Source organism: Numida meleagris, chromosome 17, assembly GCF_002078875.1.
Source record: "Numida meleagris isolate 19003 breed g44 Domestic line chromosome 17, NumMel1.0, whole genome shotgun sequence".
NCBI lineage: Eukaryota > Metazoa > Chordata > Aves > Galliformes > Numididae > Numida > Numida meleagris.
In genome coordinates this window covers 7,219,376-7,238,718 of record NC_034425.1, presented here as the reverse complement: position 1 = coordinate 7,238,718, position 19,343 = coordinate 7,219,376, and the positions used below count along the sequence as shown (strand labels likewise).

Sequence of the window (19,343 nt, the reverse complement as noted above, 5' to 3'; positions counted from 1 at the left end):
TCCCTTTCAATGCTTTTTACAAGGTTTTCACAGGAGAATGACAGGAGAATCTGGAGGTATTAAGATGCAGAGATAACAAAAGCATGAATGAATAGTGACAGAAGGGAAGTTCAATGCTTCTGTGAGCTGTGAAAATCCAACATGATGGCCTGATTTCCTTTATGCTGACTACAAGGGGTATGGTACCTTTTGTGATTCATGCCCCAAATAAGAAGCGCAGAGGTGGAAAGAACATCTTTCTGGTGTAGAAAAGAAAAGCAGAGAATCACTCCATTGGAAGGGACCTTCAGATATCATCAGTCTGACTGCCTGACCACTTCAGGGCTAACCAAAAGTTGGGCTCTAGGTGTTCAAATCAGCAGTGCTGAAGCAATGGAACAATGCTCAGCAGCCACAGATTGCCAACAACCACATCAAGAAGCAAAGACAGAAAAGCAGATGCTCTGGGAAACCTCCTCCTTTGCCCTGCTATAACTTTGCCCTTGAATTTGCAGCACTGATCAAGCCATGTCAACAACAGTGTTCCGAGTTCCTGCCTCAGTGAGCAAACCTTGTGAATTCAGTTTCTCACAAAACCAATTTTCAAGATGTATTTGTGTTTATGTGATAAGCATAACGGTGTATTAAGATGTATTGCTGGAGGAGCAGTGTTGGTCATGAGCGATGACATGCTAACTCATCCCTTATTTTGTTTTTGATAATGACAACATGTCTTCAAAATTTCCTGAAAGAGAATTCTGAGTCAAAAAAAATTCCACTTTCATCTTGAATTTAGATTTAATGGACCTCGTTTGACCTAATTCACTTACATCAGTTTTGTCCATCCTAAATCCCACTCTGTGTCCTCCCTCTGAATAAATACTTTGCAGCCTCATTGACATAGAACATTTTTGCATATTTGCATCCAACAGAAAGGAAAAATCAACAGTGAAGTTCACTACCAGCTTTGCACTCGGGATATCAGAACCAATTACAGCTGCCCCCAGTTAAACAGAAAGCACGCACAGAGCAAACAAAACATAGGCTGTAAATACAAATTCTTAAGTGGATCCTGAGTGATAAACTCTGCTCTCTGATAACGAAATGAGGAAGTTCTGTTCGAGGTAAGCAGCACATCTATGTAGGGGGACAAAATGGTCCTTCAGCTTGCAAAATACATTCTCCATAAGTTTCTCTGCAGCTTCAGCTGGGAATGAGACAGGGTGTGTGGGGGAGAGGAACCGAAGCTTACTGATAAGCTCTGGGAGAAGCACTTCCAAGGAAAAGAACTGCTGCCCTCTCCTTCCTTCCTTTCTCTCCCTTTTCCCTATCTTGGTAACCTTAACCTCCCAGAATATGATCTTTTTATTATTATTATTTTATAATACACTGGGAGTAATATTTGGGATTGAATCCAAGTTCCTTTGTTTATTAAATACTCTGAAATGCAGGAAATCACTCCTTAGCTGATGCAAGTTTAGAGCATTTCTATGTTCTGAAGACGATGGCTAGCTTCCTAAGTATTTAGCTATCCCACTGCGCTGCTTCCTACAGGGAAAATCGACATTACAGTCATTTTCTGATGAACATCCTCGAATTTGTAAAGCTACTATTACATCTTTAAATTTTCACTTTATTTTCTAAACGTGTGGATTGTTCAGAATGCCAGCTGACATAGCATTTCTTGATTCAAAATGATTCCGGATTCAAGGGCGCAGTGAATGAAATCCTCATGTTTCCAAATGGAAATGCTCTGCCATGGGCATCAGTGCCCAAAGGCATTGACCAAAGCACATAAACTCACGGTGTATATTACACCTTTAAAAATCCTGCAGCATTCCAAAACGAGTCATTTACCTGTTACTTCCAGTTTGTCACCAGTGACTTCAGCCTTCAGATAAATCCTTCCCCTTTTCTCAGTGTGATCCATGCCACAGAGGCTCGGGACGTTTATCACACATTGCTTATGCACATTCATATCGCAAGCTGCAGATATAAAAGCGTTTCAGACAGCTATGAGAAACTAATAATACGATTTCACAGCATACACTGAGCACAGCGAAAGTTAAGATTACTATGTCTAATTGCTGGCAACGTTTGCAGATTACAGCCAGATGTTTTTTGACTGACCAACATGGCTGGTTTCCATCTTGCAATACATTTTGTGGACAGTGAATGAAACACTGACAAAAATAATCTACTTCAGACACTTAAATATATTAATGAAGAGCAAGAAAAAAGGTGAAAACAGAATAAAGACCTGGTGGGAATACGACTGAGAAAACAGAGCACTTCTGCCAGCAGCAGCCATGAAGGGATTTAGGTTTAAATCAATCATTAGAATTTGGTGCAGTAGACTTCCAAGACAAATGATGCACAAGGGAAATATTGGATCTTGGCTGCCACGTAAACTGAAATGTCAGTTTTCAACTGTGTGTTCATCCACCCACTCCTGAAACAGGTTCCCTCAAAAGCAACAGCAAATGCACTCCTCTCATATCAAAGTCCATGCAGCACATTCTCAGCAACAGAAGCGGTTTTCATTAGATTATTATTATTTGACTGAAATATCCACTTGAAATACAACAGTTCTATCAAGAGCTGACATTTGAAATGGTATTTTCCGCTGAAAAGAAGTGAGGAGTTGTTACGCAGTGTTTCCACGTACTTTTAAAAATACTGTCTGGTAACAAAGCAAAACTGAACTTACTGTCACATTTCATCCCTTGGTGTAGGAGCCCATAAAGAAGGGACCCACAGTGGTCACAGAAGGTTGGGCTCCCATAGGTGTGGATCTTAAATTTGTGCTTGCTTCTGGGGTCCTACAGGCAAAACAAAAACAGATTCTCGAGTCACAAGAAATAAGGTTGGTGTACCTTTAATATACCACCTCAAATACTGAAAATCCTCCAACTCAGCCCAAAAATATATACCAGCATGTATCTTATTCATAACCCTCATAAGAGTGCTGATACATTGGCCACAGTTTTAGTGCTCAGCTCTAATATTTCTTTTGCTTTGGTTTTGTCAGAAAGAATATGTCAGTTTAGTGAGCAAAGGCTTGCTCCTATGATTCATCTACACTAAAACTCCCATTTACTGACTGTACATAAACATAAAACACAATGACGACATTCCTCTTGTGGCTGGACTGTCGTACATCGCCTGTTTATTTACAATCTATCATCACCGCTCTTAAATGTCGACACAAAATACGGCAGAAGAGAAGCAGCAGTTTGTTAAGGGGCTAATCTGAAATGCAGTAAAATGACTGCAAAATCAGGATGTTAAAGATGGGATCATCCTGAAATGCTGCAAATTTGTCACTTACATTACTGGAGATGAAAGAGAACAAATTCTAACTTGGCACATAGTAAATATTTTACAGAGATTGCTGTTCCTGTCTGATTTTCCAGCAGAGAAATTTGTAGTGAGGACATTTTAAGGCCACCGGCAGCTTGGAGATGGTTTCTAATTTAGGACTAGTGAAATGGAATACACCCAAATCCCTTAAAAACAAACACTGCAGATAGGTCCAAAACATTTGCTGTCCCTCCAAGGGAAGAGGTCCCCTTCAGAGAACTGAGAGCGTGTATTTGGATATCCTTCAGGGCTGCCTCCAGCCCCAGCTACATGGCTTGACACAAAATTTGGGAAGCACAATTTAGCTCTGCATTTCAGTCAAAGCTGTTGCAGCACAATCTTCATCGGATCTGCGAAGAGCTGCAGTTCTTCTTCATTGAAAAAAATACAGCCAAATTTGAAATCAGTCTTTGCTAACATTCTCTTTTCCTTCAGATTTTCACAGCCTCATGCACTGGCAGGGAATGGCAATGATGTAATACCACGCCTTTCACGCATTAAAACATCCCAACAAATACAACTGCAAAAACTCTGAGAGTTTTTTTCTGCTTATGGTTTATATTGGTATCAATACAGCTCCATACTGGAAAAGAATTATTAAATTGTTATCAACAATAAACTAAACTATCGACTTGTGCTTGCCAAGAAAAGCTTTCAAGACAAATCAAAGGAAAGTAAACGTTATACAAAATGGAAAAGTTGCCATCTCTTTCTTCAGAAACATAAGGCTCTTCTGCTGTAAATGCTTTCTCAAGAAACCAAGAAAACTGGGAACTCCTAACAGTAATTTTGTTGAAGATATCACCATGAAAAGGCAAAATCTTGCCTTCAAAATGTAGTTGTTTGCCATGAGTTACTTTGTGAAGGTTTTTTGTCAGCTTGCTTTTGTAAGCACTTCTGTGTCGTTCTTTTCTGCACTGATTCTAAGCTTCATTATGGATCTATAAGTGGTAGTTTTCACTGCACACATAGAACATAGCTGTTATCCAGATAACCAGTATGGACCTTCCATCAAGAGTTCAAACTGACACTGGATTTCAATAGTTCTGCTTATTACACAGCCTGAGATACGAAATGCAAACTGCTAACAACCACATTTATTTTGTAAATGTAGATAACCTAAATGGAGTGACATTCAAAATGCTCCAGAGAACATCTCTTCCATTATGTATTAGAGATACAGCCAATGGGTGTAGGGTGATGGGAACGTTGCCTTAGTAAATGGTTATCTGATGACCTGACTTTGACTATACACATGCCTATCAATCAATTTAAAGCACATTTTCAAATGAAACTGTGCCTTAATTTTGTGTTTACAAGCAAAACCTGTTGGGAACTTGTTGCTTTACAAACATACATCCTTAGACATCATTTTTGTTAGCATGTCTGTTGTTAAGAAGGACAAAAACCACAGCTTCTAAGAATGATGCTGAAGAAGGAGATTTTTAAAGTTCTGTTTAACATCTGAGAGAAGTGGTATTTATGAGTATAATGTAATGATACAGAGGGAAAAGGTATATAAATATATATGTATTTTTAAGAGCAACAAGTTTGTTCCGACTATGGTACTTTATTACTCCTACACACAAAATCACTTCTTCCAGGCACAGCACAGAAAGTTAGAGGACAAAAGAAAACAGAACTGAAACTACTGTTGAAATGGAATCTTTGCATGGAGGAAACCCAACTATTTAAATCTCTTTAATAGAAGTAAACAGTAAAACATCCAAAACATTTCAAAGGCTAACAATAAGGAGAGAAAATTCTTCAGTATTTCATCCTATTTTGTGTTCCAAGCCCACGTCCTTGCTTTCATTCTAGTAAATTAAAAGTAAAAGACATCATATTACTCTTTTGCAAGCAAGTTTGTGAACGAACAGAGGAAGCCGAGAGGTGTCTGTGCACCCAGCCCAGATGATAGAAGCGCTCACGCCATCAACGTGGGCTTCTCATGTACACAGATTACACTTTAATTGTAAGTCACATTAGTAATAATAATTATTTTGCTACCACCATTTAATTGCTTATATTATTAGCTGCAATTATCACTTGTTAATTGTTAATACAGCTTAACGCTTCCAAATATTAAATATGCATTCAGTGCATAATTGAGGAGATAACACTGTTTTTTTGTCAGTGCTGTTCAGCAGAGGTAAACCATTGAGCCAGAGGTAAGCTCCTGCAGATTTTTTTTTCAAATATCTCCTTTTAATCAATGTAAACTTTAAATAATTCCTGAAGCGTTGCTGGCAGTCATATTTCATAGTAAACATGGGGAGCCAAGCCAGGATATGACAGATGAACTGCCAAATAATGGCTGCTATTTGCAAGAGAATTGAACTTTGCACTAAACTTGGCGTAGATTAATTGTGAAACTCCAAAGGGAAAACCCACTTCAGTTTCCAAAATCCATCAAAATTAAGAAAGTGGCAATTGGAAAAGCATTACCACTGCATTTGTTAAGCAGTGATGAATGACAGGCTATATTAAAATTGCAGCTATTCTCATGCTGGAAAGTGAATGTTCTGCTTTTCTTAGGGCGATTCCAACTTTCTGTGAGGAGAACTGGATGCAATGTATGATGATTAAATTGGAAAGGGCTGGCCTCAAAGCTAAGACACGCTCCTGGAGAGGCCGGCACCCATAGCAATGTGGTGTGTGCAGAGGGGTACCTTGAGAAAGGAACCCCAAATTCAAGCAGCAATTTGAAAATCAGTCCATGCCCCAATACATGTACAGAAATGCCTTCCCCAGGCGGACCCCTTCGGCCCTGCCCCAGCTCACAGCTGCTGCTCCAGCTCCAGCAGAAGGAAGCAGAGGAGCACGGCCGTGTCTCACCACGTTGCCCTCCTGCAGCAGTGCCACCACTTCTGGGCCAGAAACCACTGCATCGTTTTTCTGGATCGAAGATGGGAGTGGGAAATTATTGAAAGCGCACGGCTAACCAGCTGCAAATGTCAAACTGTGCTTCGGCACGTTACAAAGCTGCTTATGAGTATGATACGGATGAATTCTTTTTTAAATCTCCCTCTTGATCGGCATTTTACTCCCACTGATAGCCACACTGAACTCACTGTAATTTTGCAGGCATCAAATCATTGCTTTTCAGTATAAAACATATGAAAAGCCACACGTGAGGCTGCAGCCGTGGGCATTTTATAGACAAAGCAGCATCGTACTATGACTTATTGAAGTCCTTTCATAGTAGGGGACTCCAAAGTTTTGCTATGTCACCAGAACTGTGTCTCTAAGACCCGATGCTGATTCTAAGGCTCTTTGCCGCTACATCCCTATTGTCTTTAATTCAGCATCTTTTGGGCGACACGGATTTTTTAGAAGGAATTTAAATCAACACCACACGGACTAAAAAAGATCAAGTCCCGAATGCCAGTGGCACAAACGGAGGCTCTACCTGGTTGAATCGCTACCAAGAACAGAAGAGGAGAAGATGTATGAAGGATACGCCCTGGAAGCACGGGCTGCTCTACCCACGGTGATCTCAGACATCTCCTGCTGGGCAGGAACACTGAATCCTGCATCCTTCCTCATCTCCCCAGGAAGCAACACTGCACCGACGGGCTGAGCCCACCGCAATTTGCACCACGCATATTTCACTTAAAAGAGCTCCAAGTTCCCCAAGCGATCGCCAAGTTAATAAAACATATTTGAGAAGAAGCCGGTGTGTTTCCTCTGAGTGGGAGCAAATCCCACGCTCATCCCACGCCGTCCTCGGGCAAACTTCTGTTTCGTTTGAGAACGTTTTCAGGCTCCAGCTCTCCTGAGCACCTTGCCAGCCGTGACTGCAATACCCATGGCATGCAGACATGGACTGTGAGTGCCTTTCTTGTGTTCGCTGTTTATTTCCTGTTGAGACAATAAGAACCTCAGCTGGCACAGCACCAGTGTCTGAGAAAGCAGCTTCGACCTTGAGGAGCTGGGGAGCCCAGGAGCCAGATGCTGCAGCTGGAGATAAAGCTCAGGGCTTCAAGTACGGCTTCTGTGGTCCCAGAAATGGCATCAGGACATTGCTTAGTAAAATAATCTTCAAAAGCAAGTGAGCAGTTTATTCCAGTAAGCTCCGCTAATTGATGAATGTGAGTTCCTCTTCACAGGACATATGAATTCAAATGGTAATGCACTGATAATGCACGGGGTGGGGGAGGCACCGGAGGGATCTGAGACGTCTTCTCCAACCTCAATGATTCTGTGATTCTATGAAATTAGCGCTTCACAGACATCAGCCTTCAGACAGCTCCCATGCTGACAGAGCTGACCCTTCCCAGAATCCTTCTCCCTGGCAGAATTAGGAGCTTCACCGATTGGAGTGATTTGATGGAATAAACTAAAGGGAGCATTAAATCCATTGACATGGGCTTCCACTCATATACCTTAATGTACTAAGAGGTGTTAGCATTCAAATCAACACCAACAAAGGGAGTGGTGGCATAAGAAATCGCACCCCCACTGAAAACAGCAGCAAAAAAAATCCCGTTTCTCATCACTGTTACTAAGGATTGCTTTTATTTTTCATTAATAGGAAGAGATTTCAGAAGGTGGGCTAAGAAGGAAAATTGTATTTAGTTAATACTGACAATTACCAGCCAACCATTTCCGTCTCCATACTGGTATAGAAGAGAGCTTTCCTGTAGCTTTAATATGACTGAAAGGCAGATTTTGCAGTGCTCTCTTGGAATTCACACTAAATTATTACTTTTAATTAAAAGAAACAAGTGGTCATTGCATCAACTCATTTTGATGGCTGCCTATTGTTCCTATTCTTCCGGAATGGAAGAGTCCTGAGTGAGCTGGCAAAAGGAGAAAGAAGTTCTCCATAACAGAACTCCCAGGGATTTATGATTTCCTAATTACTATAAGTACAGTTAACTTCAGAAGGGACTCGGTGTTTACTGGCTATTTTTTTTTTTCTTCATTCTTTTTAATGAAGAAACTGCAGTACAACTACAGAAAGTGCATAGTCAAAAGGTCCTGTCAGGAATTTGTTCGTGACGAGCAAGAAATGAAGCAAAATTTTGTTTCAGATACAACTCAACAACACATTTCAGTGTATCAGTCATTTCAATGCAGACAAATGAATAACTCAAGTTCCAAAGGTAGTACCCTTTTTTTAAAGCTAACTTTTCAGGTTTAAGGAGTTTAAAGCAAATGTTTTAGGATGGACTAGAGATGCTGGTGATCTGGATTCAAAAGGAGTACTGGAAAGACAGTGGCACAGCTGTACATGCCTCAAAAGTAATTCATTATTTATTCATTTTACTCACGCATTAATATTGGACACATACCCCTTTGAACACTGGGTACACCTTTACACCCTGAACACTTTCTACAATGTATAGTTTCATGCTGATCGGATGAGGGAAGTAATTTAAACAAATTCCCTTGCTGACCTGTTTAATATTAGAATTAACGATGCAGTTTCTGTGCTTTCCAATGGTGCTGAGATGCAGTTAGGTGCAGTGCCTCATTAATGTGATACAGGACTTAACACAAAGAAAGGATGCTGATGTCATTTGACTGTGGGACATTGGGTTGCATGCCAACTACATTAATACATTTATGTACAATATCTTCTCATTGGGTTTTAAAAATTTCAATATCTGCCGACCTGCTCATCCCAGAGATGATACAATTTAATTTTTTTTCCCCAATATCCTCGGCTGGAGCTCGCATTATCCTTCTTTCACTAATTTAAACAGAAAATGAAATGAGATAAAGGCTGAAAACCAACCCAACCTGAAATCTGTTGGTTTCTCTGTAAAAGCAGTGACCCCAAGAGCAGAGGCATCAGGTCAAAACAACTCAACATCTGCTGTATGCTATTCATGCAGGCAAGCAAAACACATTTATCCAAGAAATAATCAGAATCAAAGCAGGAAAGAGTGGGAGTGACTCCAAGCACTTTTTTTCAGAAGCCATCACAGATGTCCACATCTATTTTGCTCTGCTAAGACTTCAAAAAAGTGGCTTAAAAGTCCTTATTCAGCTGTAAGCCCTTGAGCTGCTCGGATACGTAGGCACCAACTCATGGCTTGTTTGCATTTCCCACATTTCCTCCCAGTGCAGAATTCTGTTTTCCCCTCTAAACTGTGAATGGTGCCAGCAGAGCCCACCACCCCTTACCCATCCTCACCAAACTCCATCTACCTACAGAGGACACTGGCTTCTCCCCACCGCCCTCAGCAACACCCACTGCTTCGCTGCTCTCAAGGCATTTCCATGTCTGGATGCACTGCTGCCAGGCAGGAAGGTTTACTACCCACATACATCAGCACATGGCCAAGATCTAAACATGAAGCCACTAAATTCTGTGCTGGAGGAGAGTATTTCCTGAGTAGGGAAAGCGAAATCCAAGGAGCAATGTGTCATCCTCGGTGTATTTATTGCACATCCAATAGCTCAGCAGCTCCTTCACCTTCAAGTACCTTTGGATATTAAGAAAAATTTCTTCTCCAAAAGAGTGGTCAGGCACTGGAAGGGGCTGCCCAGGGAGGTGGTTGAGTCACCATTCCTGGAGGTGTTCCAGAACCATTCAGATGTGGTACTAAAGGACATGGTTTAGTGGGGAAATATTGGTGGTAGGAGGATTGGATGATCTTGGAGGACTTTTCCAACCTCGGTGATTCTGTGATTCTATGATTCTAAGTACCAACACATGAATCAGCATTTTTTCATTTTTCTCTTTTTGACAAAGCACGCCGCAATCTCACATTGCAGTTACAACAGCAGAGATCTTTAAAACCCCATGTTGACAATGCACAAACTCAGAAATGGTGATTTTCAAAAAGTCTGGAAAGTTTTCAGTTCAAGATCAGTCCGACTTCCATGGTGAGCAGCTTCTCATACAAGACTTGCAGGGCGGCCAACTGCGCTTCTACTGACCGTTTTCTTTTTTATTTTTTATGTTCTTCATTGAGAAACGTGAATTTGAAACACCCAAGCAAACTGCCTTCAAGTTCACTCACTGAATAATTCATTTCTGCCTCATATTTCATACATTTGTTAATCGCTCAAAAAAAAAGGGCAGGCAGGAAGGTAAAATATGCATAACTTCAACACACAGGCTCATTTCTGTTCTCCAGCCCAGCCCTGCCTTTTCAGATGTTTAGAAGTTAGTGCCTACAAAGTGGGCTGACATTTCTTAACATGAGCATAATTTTCTTCTCCAGAGACACAAATGCCATTAATGATGGAGGGGTTTGACGCAGACACATGTTGGCCCCAAACCTACACCTGGATGTGAGAATGTTGCTTTCATACCTCACCCCATCCTGGTAGGGACTGAGGCACAGAGTCCTTGAATGGTCTTTTGAATTGTATAACCACTGAAACACTATTTATTTATGCCTTGAACAGATGTTTTTCCATATGTCTAAATAACCCTTCTTCAGAAAACCAATTCAAGCACATTAAATTTAGTAGACCAAGGAATATAGAGACATTAGATTCGTTGGTATTTATAGAGCGTGCGGTATGTTTTCTATAGCAAAGTCAGAATGTTCTCTTTTGAAGAAGTCAGTAGTCCCGATTAAAGCAAAAAAGCCTATGAAGGCTAAGGCTGACTGTACAATGCTCTGACACCAGCTTTTGTCCTGAATCCTGCCTCACAGAGGCACACAGCATTTTTACGCAGCAGTGTAGCGGTTGCCATATATCAGCGGCTTAAAAAATTCAGAAAACAGCACTAAAACTATAAGAAAAAGTTACCAGTGCACAATAAATCTCTAAAAGAAGGGTGAGCTTTAAGCACAGCTTCTTGATTGCCAGCTATCCAGCAGCATTTCTTGTGAATTAGATCTCAAACTCAGGATTAGTACTTGGGGAGGAAAATGCTTCATTGTGACCACAGATAAGAACCCAGCTGCATGAAAACCGGGAGCTGACACAAACCCTGGGCTGCATTTGACCCTGGTGTGGTTTGCCAACCAAGCCCAGGAAGGCAGCAGGGCTGCGAGCAGCAGAGCACCGAGTGGTAGGCAGCCCAGCAGCATCAGGGGAGGGCCTGCAGCATACAGCAATGCACCGTGATATCATCTATAAATATTTAATATCTGGCAATTAACTCGGCGCTGTTCAAAGCAGACGGAAACGATGGAAATGCACAAAGACCTCCCTGAACCTTTCAGGAACACTGCAGCGTCGGTTTCTGGCTAGATCTTTCGAGTTTGCCCATCCTGAGAGCGCTCCATGGACACAACTTTCAGAAAGCAGCATTCCTCCTTCTCCTTCTCTGATGAGGGTGTTTTTCTGAAGGCTGCTGATGGCACAGGAGCTCCCCGGATCCCACGCCGGTGCTTCCAAAGCAGCTGAGTGCTTCCAAAGAAGGAAGGCGAGCTTGGCCTGCTGCTTCTTATTTCTCAGAAATCACTTGCAGGGAAGAACATTCCTCCACGAGGCCCCGGGCTGAAGGCTGCATAGCTCTGGGAAGCACTGCAGTGAGTGGGGACGTCACCAGATGCACTGTAACCTCCCAGAAATGGGCAACATAAGGTACAAACCAAGGAGAAACTTCCACAGGCGCATGGCACATTCCTGCAGCTTTGCCCCTTGTGCTCCTTACATTCCTACAAGCAAAGCCCTTCTGCATACTTCTCCTTTTCCTTCTTCTGTTTGGCATTCGATCCCCCAGCCAGTGCAAATTAACTGTGTCCTAAACGTTGCCGTACATCGCTTGTGAAATTCATGGCCTTGAGTGCTACGGGGTCAATTTTATACAGAAAACGCAGATCTAAGAGCATCAGACAAAAAATGAAGAACGAGAAATGAATAAATAACTTTCTTTTAAATGACGAAAAGCTTGTCCATGCTGGCTGTCCCGCTTTCACAGCGCTCAGGCCAAACGCAGCGGGAGGCCCCGCAATGGCCAGCCGGGCAGTTCCCCCTGCCCACAGCTCTGCACAGTGCACGGAGACAGCCCTGTGCACAGAGCTCTGCGCGCTGAGGCCATCAGTGAGGGAAGAAAAGAGTTAGCAGGATGTTAAGTCACCTTCCTCGAAGGTCTTACAGTGCCACGTTCGGTCAGGGATTACGTAAAACACATCTATGGAAATTGCCTGGCGTGTAGGAGAGCAGAATAATTGCATTTTCCCTAATCTGCAAGTAATGTAATGTTCGAAAAGAGTCAGAAAAGAAACTGTCCTTCCTCTGTAATCCCAGCATGCGGATCAGCAGAGGCTTTTTGCGGTGCTGCTAGCTAAGCCTTTGTAAGGCTGCATCAAAAACAATTATTAAAATTAATCCCAAGTACAAATGGAATTGCACAATATTAATCCTGCTAAAAATAAAAATGTAGTATGATAAACATGTAGAAGACTGACATGAGGAACATGGAAAGAAAACAAGGTATCTTAGAAAACTAATGGTGCTTGCACTGGTCAAGTGGTGGGCCTGCAGGAACACATGAAAAAGGAACTCTTCAGTGAAACCTGTATGTGTCCTTCTGCAGTGCCCATCCTGGAGGCAATGCCCACATCTGCAGCCTATCAGGAAGAACCTGAAGGAAATTCAAAGTGTTTCACAAATGGTTTCAGATAAAACCACTATAATGCGCATAATAGTTATTAGATTCCAATCTAATGCAATTAGCATGAAGTTGGTTGAAGCTGTAACATAAATGCTGCCAGTACAGTTTATAATGAGAATTTCATCCACAGAAAAGTCTGTCTCATGCATTGCTCTTCAACGGCAGTTTGATTTTGGAAAAAAAAAATAATTGAAGAATTTCAGATTTATACTACATGCTTTATCTACTTAAAGAAATAAAGATGCACTGTATCAAGTAGACAGCATTTTCCTGCATTGCCTAATGAGAGTAAGCTCTGCACGACAAAACTATAATAACGATGCAAAATATCCTCTGGCCACAGAAATGCAAGACAAGCCAGGCATGCAGAAAATGTGTACGAAGCAGAGGGGACAGAACCTGGGAAGACAGAGGGCTAAGCATGAAGCAGCTCCTGTAGTCCTGACCAGACCTATGGCATCTCCACAAACTCACGGTGGAGATGTGCAAATAAAAAAATGGGTGATGCAATGGGTCATGACAAAGCACTTGTTTGCTAGAGCAGCCTCAGGTCCTTCAAGTGCTTCTGTAATTTGACATATGTTTTTAAGCCAAAACAGGTTGATGTTTTTGCCTCTCACCCTACTGATCAATTCCAGAGATCCAAATTATCTGGGCTGTAACTTATAGAAGTGTAAACCTCAGTTCCACCAAACACGAATCGCAGCCTTACAGCTGTTTGGCCCCGGGAACAACACTCGCGTCCAGCTCCACGCTGAGCAGGAGCTGTTTAGCCATTCTCTGCAAAGCAGTTGTGGACAACTGCAAGGCTGCTCTTCATAGATCTGCTGATTCAAACAAGTCATCCAACAGTTTGTGACAGAATGTTGTCGTTAAGAAGTTAAGGTTAAGACAGACAAATTGCAGAGGAGCTGACATTCATAAGAACGAAGTTCTCATTAATCCAGCACCAGGGTTACCAGCCATGACCTGCACTGTGCACATCACCACCCCTGCACAGCAGCCAGCAATCCCACTACTGCGTGTGTGCAGGCAAGGCATGGAGGTACGGTCTGCTTTAAGGCGTCATTCTGAGCTGCAAGCGATGTCAAATGAAGCTCACCCTCCAACTGGGGAGGTTGCTTTCGCTCCTAAGCCAATTGCTGGTATTGATGTCCATGTCCTAAGACACTGCTCTCTCCCCAGCCAGCATGCAACGCTGCAACGGGCTTCAGCTTAAAATTAACTAACGTGCCCTTGGGTTACTGCGAGCAAGGCAAAACAGGAACAGACAAAGCACGAAAAAAGCCACCAGAATTGATCACGACTGATTGAACTCGACATAGAAATCTATGAAAATGCATTATTTAAGAAAACGTGAATTGAAAAACACAAACAATACCAGTTCCGTTTCAAACAAAAAATGAAGTTTTGCAACAAATGTCAGATGGAAGAAGATTTGGCTTGCAGTAAAACAAAACACACAGTTAGAAGATAAAAAACTGGAATTAATGTTAAATATTTATAAAATCACATCTTCCCTAAAATAAACATATTTTTTAAAGCGATTTAAACAAACGTGTTTTGTTGAACACATGCTTTTCTATGGAATTAATTCACTGTTTCGTTGAGCACAGTTAATTGTTAGTCCCAAATTCACCCAACTGCTTTAAATTCAATGCGTTCCTTTATATCCTTGCCCACAGTTTCTGCCATTACCTATGCGCCTGGCTCGTCAATCACAGCACTACAGATTGGCACCTCTCTACTTACATTTATCACTTTTCCATTTTCCTTCAGCACTTAGCATCATTAATTTATCAAGTCCCATTCCGTCCAACTCCCACAGCTCCTTTAAGCATGACAGAGCAAGGCCCCGCTTTATTATTTTTCATTTTTTACATATTTCATGTCAGGCACAACAAATGAGGCGATAGCAAGACATCGAAAACAGGCTTTTACCACAGCTTAATCAAAGTTTTGAGTACACAAAGAATACGCTGAGCCCCGTGCTGCATTCACCCAGCTCTTTTCTTTCTAACGCAGAAGCAGCCGGAGCAGCCGCCCTTATTCTGCTCACAGGGCAGGCGACGCTCAGCGCTGCGATATCCGCTCGGAAAGCTTCTATTAAAGCACTGAGAGATGTTTTACTTTCATGGTAATGTTTCTCTTGAATCTAAAAGTCCTTTCCAAACAGAGTAAACGCTGAGCTTGCCAAACAGCCGATGTTCTAAGATGCATTGTCCTACGGAGAACGCAACAGGGCTCAGCACAGCTCTGTTAGCAGCTGATGCCAGGCACAGAGAAAGTCTTACACACACCTGGGCAGTCACAAAGGCCGCACGGAGCCGTTCCCTAACACAGGCAATGCTGCATATCCACTCTTCTGAAGTTTTGTCAAGTAACTGTTCTTCTAAAACCCCAAATCCCCTCAAAAGAATGCAAAAGGTTCCCCCCCCCCCTCCTTTTTTTCTTAACCATTAGCAAAACCAAAGGCATTTGGAAAGCACGGAGGTATTGCCCATGGGTGTGCCGCCCTGCAGCTGGCAGCCCCTGACCACAGAGGAGAGAAAGGGGATGGAATCTCAGCAGGTTTGGTCAGGTTGGGCAGATCAGAGAGCTGAGACCACAGAGCCACCCATCTCACAGAGCCGGTTCGGGCGTCGGAGGAGGATTCCCTCATCTCTCATTTTTCCTTTTTATATTACATTACATTTTATCTAACAAGGAGCAGATAACTGAAGTCTCACTCAACAAACCACCGCAAGAGCAGCAGTTCTCAAACTTTCCATTCAAGCAGCCCACACAATGGAGGGATATTAATTCAAATATGAAGTCCAGCAGCTGTGTGCTTGTTTTTACGAAGTACACAGGGCACTGTGACATTCCTGCTCTGCATCGTTTGCCAGCGTTCTGGACGCACCCCATCCATCTGGGCTCATGATCAATGGATGGTGACAGAGGCCAACCAAAGGTAGATTTGAAGTAGTGTCCCATCATTCAGCCTGTTCCTTTCCCTTAGCAGCTGTTCTTCCAGCAATTCCCACTGCACTGAGGTTGGACTTTGCTACGATGCAGTTTGATCTCCTACACCTGAACATTCACCATTTCTCTGGATGTTGCCAAAGTGCAGTGGGTTTCAGACCCCACACTCACCATCATTACAAATATGCTCTGGCATCTCATAGAACAGGCAACATTGTATCGTGAATTTTTTTATTTTCCTTTTAGAATGTCAGGATCCTATGTGGCATCTCTGATGGCCTGCAATGGGAATAGCATGGCAAGTAGCTTGCCTATGGACTCGGAACATCTTCAGAGCTTTGATTTTACAGTACAAATGAATAGTCCACTTTCTGTAAAATTGTTATTTCCCAAAAGCACGGAACCAAATACATGAAACACCATCAAAATACTGTATTCCAAGCGAGACAAACGTTTGTGACCGACCCACATCCCTTAGAACAAGCATTGCTGATTCTCTAGAAAGAGCTTTTCCCCCAAACAATCAGCAGGTACAAATGGCACATCCCAGGTCCCTCTGGATGAAAGCACATCTGAAACTACAGCTCCCGGCCTGACAGTGATGTGCTGCTCAGCTGCGAGCCCTGGCACAGCCGTCTCAGAGGCTGCGGGAGGCAGCAGCCTCGCTGCCTTGCATCCCCACATCCCTCCTTCCCCACGCAGAGCAGCTCTGCTGCACGAAGCCGAGCCAGCAGCTCACAGCAGATCACAGGGATGACTGCTGTCTGCCTAACTAAACCTCCGTTTTCTTCTCTTTGAGAGTCACTCAAGTCTTCCCCTGAAAGTAAATTACATATCATTAATTTAACAGAATTTAATAAGTTTATTTTCAGCTTGCCGTGACACTGCACTAAGTAACTACATAAAAAAACAACAGGATAATATCCTCATGTCTGTCTAATCAAAGCCTGTGAATCAGGTGGGTACTTTTTAATCAAAGCTCTCCCTGTTTAGCAAAGAAGTGTTGAATACACAGAGTGAAATTATGCCTCAAATAAGAACACAAAATGTTTCTTAACTCAGATTCTGTGTTTAAAAGAGCTCCACTGCAGAGAAGAATATACATACAATGATAAAGATGTAAACTGCAAGCTAAAAAATGAACAGTGAAAAGCTATGAAAGAAAAACACAAGAAAGTATTAATTATTGTATTGTTAAAGAAGCATTTCATGCTAAATCTTTACCTAAAGCTTTTCTTGCTAAAACATACAATTGTGTTCAAATACCAGCAGTTTAGTTATCCTGCCCACAGCGTTATGGAATGAACAATCCAGAAATAAGCAGTCAACCCAATGAAATGGTAATTTATTCTGGGAACCGCGGGTTAAAACGGCAACCTATTAAAAATGTGACTTCAGTTCAAAGAGGGGCACATCTGTATAGAGCCGCTGAACGCAGTAGGATTGTTAAGAGAAGAAATCTGGCCAGGAACAAAGAACAAATGAGGGAGCCCATGAGAGATGCTCGCTGCTGCTTCCCAATGTAATGCACATGCTGAGCCCAGCGTGTGAGATGGGGCCGGGCAGGAGCCAGCCCGTGGCTGGAAGCTTGGGGACACCCTGCTGGCACCCAGGCCGAGCTCCCTGCGGTGCATCTGGGAGTCAGACAGAACAGCAATCGACCCAAGCACACACTGCGTGACAAAAACCCAACCCAACCAACCCGTATTTCTGTAAACCAGTGGAAGAAGAAACTTCGCTGTGCATAAATGGGGGCCGCGTGAATAGGAAATCAGCATGCTGACAGTGAGATCTTCCCATTGTTGGGGCCTTCTGAATCCTGAAGCAAAGACATCTGCTTCCAGATCTCTGGGGTTTTGAATTATTTTTAAACTCTGAACAAAGAACACTTAGTACCACATACTTCCAGTTTCACAGCTGGGTTATTTTAAGCAGGCAAAAAACTCACTGGAATATAACTTTCTTATTTTGAAATATTTTAGCTTGAAGTTATTAATCTGCCCCTCGAGAATTCAGAACATCTTAGAACACTCGTTTTAAATATTCAGTATCTTTCAAAGCTACAATCTTCTCAGATGGCCCTAAAATGAATGCCTGAAATATCTCACTGTAATAACCTAAATGAGGCCCTTATTAAGGAATAGATTCCATTTCTTCTTGATTAGAAAAATTTTTCTCCCTATCTTCAGTTCTCTCTCCTCTGAAAGGAAAATCTCTGTCCTTACAAACAGGTGGGGAAATAGCCGGGAGAGAAGTGGTGGGATGAATTAATTGGTAGAGCAGGGAATTAAGTCACAAGGACCAAGCTGCAGGACGGGCAACGTGTCCCGACAAGCCATACGCTGCTTCCTGATAAAATCAGTCTGAAATTGGAAAACACAAAGGTAGCAGTAAGAAGCTTGCAGAGCGCTCACCAAAAGCTGTGCTAACATGAAGAGCCGGCTTCTCCATTTGCTGCTTCATTACTGGCTGGCTGGTAGTTTCTTGGTTCTTAAAGAATTCAGATTGAATTTCCTCATCTAGCTTTAGTAAATTTTCATCTTATGCATTGACAATGAAACTAAATTTTCCTCTTTATTGCAGGATGATGAATTTTGTAGCTAAATCTCAAACTTCAATTTGAAGCACTTAACAGACACTCCATCAGCCCTCCCTGAGTCACCCAAACAGCCAGCAAAAATTCCCATTTGTTCTCTCTGTCATTCTATAATATCACAAGCAAATAAAAGATCCGCTTTTCCACAGAATAATTCAATTTGTTTTAAAAGACGATTAAATACCCGTTAAAGAAAATTGGGGAATACTTCTGTGCAGTCACAGCATCTCTGGATGCAACCGCAGAGCATTTTCTAGATGCAGCAGGCTCACCCACGGTCAGGACAGGGAAATATCCCAAAGGAAAACCTGGCAACGTGAGGAAGCGCGGCTCACAAGGTGCTCTGCCTTCAGCCATGCTTCTAAAGCAATTTTTTGGCTTCAAGACCAATCATATTTCAAGTCTGCTGGATAGCTGTTGACTATAAATTAATCTGTAGAATGAAAATATGGTTGTGCATGTCACTACCTTTTCCCATTTGCTTGTTCGTTGTTTTTTACCTTGCTCTCCTGCATGAACTATCAACAGAACCTCAACAAATCCATTCTCGCTGACAAGTCCACTGTGTGCACTTGTCCCACGCTTCAAAGGAAGGCTGCAATGAACTCTACTGGCCGCTAAAAACAGAAAAATGAGCAGGGTGAAATGGTTTTAGCTGAAGGAAAGGTGGCTGGTTGCTCCAAACTCCTGCCAGCTGCTTAATGGAGACACACTGGTACCATCTTCTGCACAGACAACTTCCAGCAAGACACAGAACACCATCTGTAGTGTAGGGAGGGGGAGATAGTGGGTTTGCATTAAAGATACCTCCTGGTAAGGTGTGCAACACAACAGGAGAGTAAGGGCTTGAGAGAGTATGAAAAGGCTAAATTACTGTCTTGTAAGCATGATCAATTAACCACA

At 42.4% G+C, this 19,343-nt stretch overlaps 1 protein-coding gene across 2 annotated transcripts in view; it reads right to left on the bottom strand.

Moving 5' to 3' along the window:
• Positions 1-19,343, bottom strand: part of PRKCA (protein kinase C alpha) — a 121,518-nt gene that overhangs the window by 40,458 nt on the left and 61,717 nt on the right. For both annotated transcript variants that reach the window (XM_021414667.1, XM_021414668.1), the window contains exons 4-5: positions 2,690-2,801; positions 1,837-1,965 (exon numbers count right to left, since the gene is read on the bottom strand). In XM_021414667.1, coding sequence (XP_021270342.1) covers positions 1,837-1,965; positions 2,690-2,801 — 241 coding nt within the window. The remainder of the gene's footprint in view (positions 1-1,836; positions 1,966-2,689; positions 2,802-19,343) is intronic.